Here is a 7560-nt window from a genome sequence, read left to right on the forward strand (position 1 = left end):
AGGCTTTTTCTCACGGGTTTTGATTTCCTGGAATGCAAACGGACAGAAAAACAGTTCCAGGTACTGTTCCCAGCCTGATTCCTGGGACCATCACATGCTGTACCAGAAGGGGCAAATGTTCAACAGGCCAGGAGGGCCCCAGTCTCAAGTCCCAGCATCTGGGTCAGTTGTAGAGAAAGAAAAATAAACATTGAAGAGGTCGAACCCGGGACGCCCTGGGACACTCTTGGCCAAAGGCTGGGAACATATTCCCATCCCTCCTCCCCTGCCTAGTTGCTGGAAAGAGCCAACTCACCATTAAATCAAGACAGAAAACACTGTGCAAAACAAATCTCTCCAAGCAGAGAGCAGTGACTCCTTCCAGCTTCTCTCCCTCTCTGAAATGTCTCCTTTTGCCTTATACAGTATTAAAAATAATATTTCTCTCATGTTGGGCTGAGAAAAGAACGCGGGTTCCTGAATTTCGGCACACTAATGCCAGAGTGCTCAGCGGTACGGTGGGGCCTCAGACCGTACTGGTGAGTCTGCTGCAACTGTGTGGGCTGAGCAGGGCAGATGCAGACCGTGGGGTAGGTGTATGCCCCTCAACAGGCCTCCACAGTGCCCTTCCCTCAGAAGGACTGCGAGAAATCCTGTCTCCTGCAATTTCCCCATGCCCTGAAACTCACTTCTGTGATTCCAGCCAATCTCCATATTTTCTTACTCTAATCTTCCCACAGTCCTTCCATTTTCAACTATTTTTTTAATTGGTCCTCTTCCTTCTTATCATAGAATAGAATCATAGAATCGTTTAGGTTAGAAAAGACCTTTAAGATCATCCAGTCCAACCATTAACCTACACTACCAAGTCTACTCTAAGCCAATCAAGGGCAGACTGGACTAAACCATGTCCCAAAGTGCCACATCTACCTGTTTTTTGAACACTTCCAGGGGTGGAATGCTCCTGTCGTTCTGCAGGGTGCAGCACTTACATTTCCCCACTGGCCCAGATTATCCCATCCCGCTCTCCTTTTCAGAGGGCATGAAGAAATGCCCTCTAAAAAGAGTATTTCATTTAAAAAGGTTTTTGTGAAGAGCAGTTACCAGCTTTGACTTGGCTAGCAGTACTGGCTGGTCTACAGGGACAGAGAAGGTGGATGAATGGGGGTGGTCTCCCTTTCCCCTTGAGGTGCTGCACTTCTGTATCTTCACCTGTTGCCAGAAGTAATGATAGCGGCTGCTGAAGCTGACCAGTTCTTCCTACTGGGAATCATCCTGAAAACCAGTAGCCCTCAGGAGCTGGTTGCCAATTTTCTCCCTGCGATGTCAGTAGCAAAATTTACATTTTTTTGCTTGAGAGAAGATAATCCACTGAGTTGGAAAAACATTGTCCAAAGAAAATTCTAAATACAAATAATCTTAACTCCTCATAGCAGAGACAGAAAACAGCCTCTTGTCTCTCCTGTGGCGGTTCCCCAGCCACACCTGCAGACCTTGGGCAAGCATGAGCCAGACAATCTCTCATTGACAAACATGAGATGGCACAACCACAGCTTGGCTCCTTTCCCTCTCCTAACTCATGAGAGTCTCTCGAAAATTCGGACATTCTAAGAGGAGTTCATGTCGAGTTGTTTTTATTTGCCTCCCTTCTCTTCATACCTTTCAGATTCATAGGTTGCAGTCTAGAGGACTACAGGCATATTGCAAACCAAAACCATTCAGGATCAGTAGTTTTACCAAGATGCCAAAAGTCACGAGGTTTGTGAAAAAATGGCAAGAACTGGCAGTGCTGTGCCCTCAGTTACCAGCAGCAAGGTGGGGGTGGAGACAGGAGACAACAGAAATCAAGTTTCAAGGAAACTTGCAATTTCCTTTTCCTGTCACGGGTTCTCTCTCATCTGTCATACACACCCACCTCCCACGGGGAATGGCCACAATCACGGTTTCTGTCCAAAGGACGTACAGTGTCTCGGTGTACAAACCCAGTGACTAGCAAAGCAAAGAGCAGGCGACTCCCTGCGGGAGCGGCGAGACCTGTCTCAGGGCAGCCGGTGCTGTTCCCCTGGGGGACGCAGCCCTGGGGGTCTCGGGGCCGCCTTGAGTGCAACCAGGCAAAAGCCACTTTCCTTCTGACCTATTACTATATTAAACTTCCCTTAGAAAATGACACAGCCAACTGATGGAGCCAGAGTAGACACTCCAATATTAATTACTAAAACTGCAGGAGGTTAATTAATTTCACTGAATAATTCCTCAAATGGTTGCAAATGAACGAAGCCCCAAATCCAAAGTTGTGTGCTTGTTTACCTGCCTGGAGATTCTCCGTCTCTCATGACACTGAAACTGATCTCATCTGAGGCACGGATTTAACTGCAGATTTAGTTATTTCTCCAGTGCTGCATGGCACAGACCCAGCCCCGGGAATGAGGTCTGACTCCCTTCGGTCTGAAGGTTACAGACAGCAGTCAACTGCACTGTAAATCCAGCTGAGAGAGGGAGGAGAGCAGTGGTAAGCCAAGTGACAATATTGGCATAAGAAAAGAGGGGAAAAACTGACGAGGAATATATTTCGGCTATAAATTAGAATACCTTTAGTGATTCATGCTATTGCAATTTATTAAAGGATTACTGCCCCCAGCTGCCAAATCACATGATAAAGTCAACTGCTCTCCATCACACTTTAAATTAAAATGCTGGGCAGGCAGAGTGACATCCAAGAAGTTCACTTATGTGACCTCAGAGGGGTCGATAGCCGGGCTCTAGTAAATAGTCTCAGTTTGAATTTCCAGGGCTTATCTGGAGACATCCTTACAAGGTTGCTAATCACGACAGCCATGAGGTGCTGGCAAATAAAGAAGCCTAACGATCTTTAAGATGAAACTCAAGACATTTATGAAAAGGTTATTTTAAGAACCTAGTGCTTGTGACGTTGCCCTGGTGACTCCTTTGGTCCTATTCAGATAGATTGGGGAAATCCCCGAAGGCAAATGATTCAGGTGTATGGTGTGTCTCTTCTACACATGCTGTAACATACTGCTTTTGTACCAAACAGGACAGTAATATTCCATGGTAAGAAGTTGTCTACAAGCAGTCACTTAAGAAAAATGTACCTACCTAATGTTAAACCACCTTAAAGTGGATTAATAAAATGTCATCAACTTGCAATGCAGATGACGTTTTCAGAATTCTGTTCAACTTAACTAATTTCAGTTCAACTAAAATCTTTCTTAGGCAAACACCCATTTTAAGGAACAATTTCAGGGATGTGAATAAGATTATTTTAGTTATCTTTCTTAGAAGATCATTTCCACAAAGCAGTGTTATTTTTGCTTGTTTTTTATATCACTGTAGACAGATTTCATACATACATAAACTTGCCGTGATCACCAACTCACTTCTTCCTTCTTTCAGTGTCCTTTATGTCAGCAAACTTCTAGCTGTCTCTAAATATATCCAGGGGATGTATATGTAAGAAAAAGTTACAGAATTGGCAATATAATCCTATCTGAGTCTGTCCTGGAGATTAACTTCATAATTGACAAAGGTTAGCAGGAAGATCAAGTGCTATTAATCTGCAGGTATTCAAAGTCACCTATGGCTGTATATAGAACTACCTTACTTTATACTATTTACACAGTTATGTTTACTACTTAGCATGAAAATTAACAATATGGGCAAACTTCAGGTGATAAAGCTTGAAAGAATCTTGCATGGACAAAACAACCTGTAAGTTATCGGCATCTTTGCCAATGGGCACTGGCATAAAGATTTGTCCCAGGATACAAGTGGCTTGAGGAGTTATCAGTACCTCTTCCATCCTTGATCATACTGCATGCTAAAGGGATTTAGCAGAAAGCACCTCATCTAGTATACAGACACTTTCCCCATCCTTCCTGGTGTTATGGAAGAGCCCTGTTATAGGCTGAAACTAGTGTCTTTACACAAACATAGCTTGTGTGCAGAGTGTCCATGGTCCATTCATCTTGGAGAAAAATAAAAGCACCCAGTAAAAAGCAACTTTTAGGTCCTAATTTTTTTATTGAAGAGGATTGAGAAGGAATGTGTTTTTTTCCTGGAAAACAAAGCCATTGCTCAGTAGTTTAGTGTTCTTTTGGGTCAAAATAGGGGAAGCACTGAACCATGGTTAAAGCAAATACACAATAATACAGTTTATTCACCTGCAACAACTTTACCTTAAAGTCGCTTTTACACAAGAAGTATCCCTTAGAAGCCCAACCTCTAAGATGCCCCTGCTCATTGCCACCTCTGAACTGGAATTTGTTACCCCCCTCAATTGTACGGACACAGCTGTTTGCAGAACATGCTATAAAACAGATCGCTGGGATAATCTCAGTTAAAATGAAAACAACACCACTTCTCTCTGGAGGGATATTTTTTACCCTGCAACCCCAGAAGCAGTTGTATCAGCAAACTGGGGAGAGCAGACACTACAATATGAGGAGAGTTAGAAAGCAGTTTGGAAATGAGGAGAGAAAGAGATAAGCAGGAACCTCTCAAACAGGCTTCATTGCCAAAAACCACCCCATGCAACCAGACACTGATCTTCTTCTGGCTCACACTTAGTGGAATTCTTCAGATTAGTGTGAAACACCCAAAAACTGCATTCAGCACTTGTATTGCTTTAAGCAAACAGAAGGTGGAGAAATTCTGCACACAAGCAAAATATTGCACAGAGTGAAATCAAGGGTCATTTTCTAGTGCCTCTGTGTTTTTTAAGTCAAATGTATTTTTGCTTAAAACGTAACAAATTCTAAAAATATTATCTTCAGAAATACAAAAGCTCCTTTCTCAAGTCCAAGGAACAGCACTGCAATTTGTATTTCCCACACTGACATTTATATCTAATGAAATTTTGGTTTCTTTAAAGATCAGAAATACGTTTCACTAATCTTCTGTAGGTAGGTGGCTGATCTAGAAAACTTAAAATACTCTTACAAGATACCCTCTTTCTTGCCCCTGAATACATCAACAGGCTCTGCAGCCTCTCCTTCTGACCTTCCTAGGGGTTTGGTGGCAGGTGCCTAACACCAGCCCTGATATGGTGCAGCTATAAACTGGGATCAAGCTGCTGGAGAAGATCTATGTGAGACAGACCTGGGAAATGCCTCAGCAGGGACTCAGGAACACTGTTTACACTTAGTCCATCACCCCAGGTCGTGTCTGAGCCGTGCTATGGGTGCACTTGTGCCCAGCCTCACACCTCGCTGCTCCTGCCCTGCTGCTGCGCTCAGCCTTGGCCTGGTGGCATCAGTATGGACTCAGCAGGGAATCAGGGCTCTGGGCTGACCCAGGCTCCCCCACGGCCGCCCGCCTGGCTCACCCAGCACGGGCACAGCGGGACTGCGCCCTGCAGGGAGTCACTGCCACCCACTGCTCCCGTTTTCCCTCACGGAGCAGCCCATCTCTGTTCCCCCCTGACAGCATCATGTGCTGGGCGGCCCAACAGACACTGATGAAAGGTGACTTCCCATCAGACTGAGATTTTATGAAAATTCAGTGTTTTGCAGATTGTCAGACAGAATCCGTAAGGCAGCTGATATGCTAGCACACTGCACAAGATGAAGCACAGCGTTTTACTGAGTACAGCGGTTTCCAGAGGCACCTCTCAGTGTATGTTTTAAAGAACAGGACATTGGCTACCCACCTTGCAAGAATACACTGTGAGTGAAAGAAATAGCTGTTGTGTTCACAGCATGTTTGGTTAAAGGATCCTCTCTGCTGTAGGTGATGCTGTCAAGAGACCTGTGGTTACCCTCTTTGTTTTGCACCCCTTTGCTGTGCACCATCTATTTTTCATTTTCTATTTTCCAGAAAAGCATCTGCCACAGGTGGGTGAAAATTGTCTTGATTCAATATCTCCTCCAAAAGATACTGCCCTCCCACATCAGAACAAAGCTTGGAACTTCATCCAGGGTAGCATTCGCTGTATTCTCAGCTGTGATGTGATGAAAGATCTGTGGCCTTCTGGCACCAAGGAGGCAGAGTGATCAACCCATGTCTTCTCCGACATGGGTTGATCACTTCTTCAGAAGCTGAGTGATTGCTGTCAGGCTTGCGTGCTAACAAGGTAAGGACAACTCCTCTGCTGTGGCTGTGCTCTGCGTTGGCTCAGGATGGTGATGGAGCAGGTGACACCAGGTGAAGTTGCTTCCTTCTGACAATGGATTTGAGAGATGCTGAGATCTCTCTGTATCGAAGCCCATACAGAAAAGGGAACAAAACTTTAGGTAGGATCATCAGGACATTGCAGACTGTCAGGGAGACCCAGATTCCTGCCTGCAGTCTGACGACAAAGTTAATGCACAAGAATGATCCTACAAAAAGGGCCAAGAGTGGAAAGAAGTAAAAAAATAACACAATGTTGTGCATTAAGAAGGTTACACTGGCTCTGGAGCAGATGCTCTCCCATATACCTGATTGTTTAGTTTTAAAATACAGAATAGCATAGCAACAAAATATTAGAGACAGGCAGAGAAAGATAACTGTGGTAGAAAGCCAGAAACAGAGTTTCACAGCATCAGTCCCATTCAGAGTTAATATTAGTATTACTGGAACCGAGCACATTTCCAGGGCACAGGGCACAAAGCTGTGAGTGCTCCACAGTACCAAAAAGAAAATCCCAGGGAAAGCCCCAGAACACATCCATAGTAATACAATATTTTTTTTAGTTTGTGAAGGAGGCAAAATAGCAATGTAGCGCAAAGGAAACAAAATAGCTATGTATGTGTCCAAGACTATTGCAGCAGCTGTGAACAATCCTCCACAGTAAGCCACTGCCAGCAAAAATAGCAGGAGAACACAGGCTTCCTTTGGGAGATGTACATGTGCTGTGTTGAGAGCAGCTGACACGGTGTAGAACAAAAGGTATATCAGATCAGAAAGCAGAGCATTTCCCAGCAGCATGTACCTTGTTTCCTGATGGATGCTAAACCTGGAGAAGATCACAAACAAGATGGTAGGAATGATGAGGACAGCTGCCACGAGGCAGACAACTGGAGGAATTAAAAACATCTTCATGTTTGTGCCTGATGGGTTGAGAGCCCATTCCTCCAGCAAATAGTACAAAGAAGTGTCATCCAAATTTGAGGAACTGTTGAACTCTGTCTCCCTGTGGCAGCATGCAGTTGCATTTGCTCTCTTTACTAAAGCACAGCCAGAGAAGTCCATTTCCTCAGGATTTTGGGTTGATTGTCTGACTTGGAGAAAGCAAGATCTTCTATACTGAGTCCTTAGGGCAGCAAATGAAGCAGAGGATGCAAAAAGCCTGTGGAAGCAATGTGATTTCCGTAGCCAATTCTACCAGCTCTTCTCAAGGACAGAAAGGTGAAACTTGTAAGTGAATTCTGTGGTGACAAAAAATGGTTTTGCCTAAAGTGGAGATTTTCTGTTCTTTCTGCAAAATCTAATGTTTGGAAAAGAGAATTAATCCTTCTGTGCTTTAAACAAGTCTAAATCCTTCAGCTAGTTCTTTAATCAGAAATGAATGGGTTGATCGTTTTCAGTAATTTGAGTTTGTTCTCATCACATTATCACTCCAATGAGGCAGGTGAAGTATTAGCT

The 7560-nt window shown here is 44.1% G+C and overlaps 1 protein-coding gene across 1 annotated transcript; it reads right to left on the reverse strand.

Moving 5' to 3' along the window:
* Positions 1–6108: 6108 nt before the first annotated feature.
* GPR148 (G protein-coupled receptor 148) lies at positions 6109–7167 on the reverse strand. Its single transcript, XM_009480701.1, has one exon. It carries the CDS (start codon positions 7165–7167, stop codon positions 6109–6111), a length of 1059 nt encoding a protein of 352 aa, XP_009478976.1.
* Positions 7168–7560: the final 393 nt, after the last annotated feature.

The sequence above is a fragment of the Pelecanus crispus genome, chromosome 9, assembly GCF_030463565.1.
Source record: "Pelecanus crispus isolate bPelCri1 chromosome 9, bPelCri1.pri, whole genome shotgun sequence".
Taxonomy (NCBI): Eukaryota; Metazoa; Chordata; class Aves; order Pelecaniformes; family Pelecanidae; genus Pelecanus; species Pelecanus crispus.

Coding starts and splice junctions, on each gene's coding strand:
- GPR148 (XM_009480701.1), bottom strand. CDS start 7,167: ATGGACTTCTCTGGCTGTGCTTTAGTAAAGAGAGCAAATGCAACTGCA.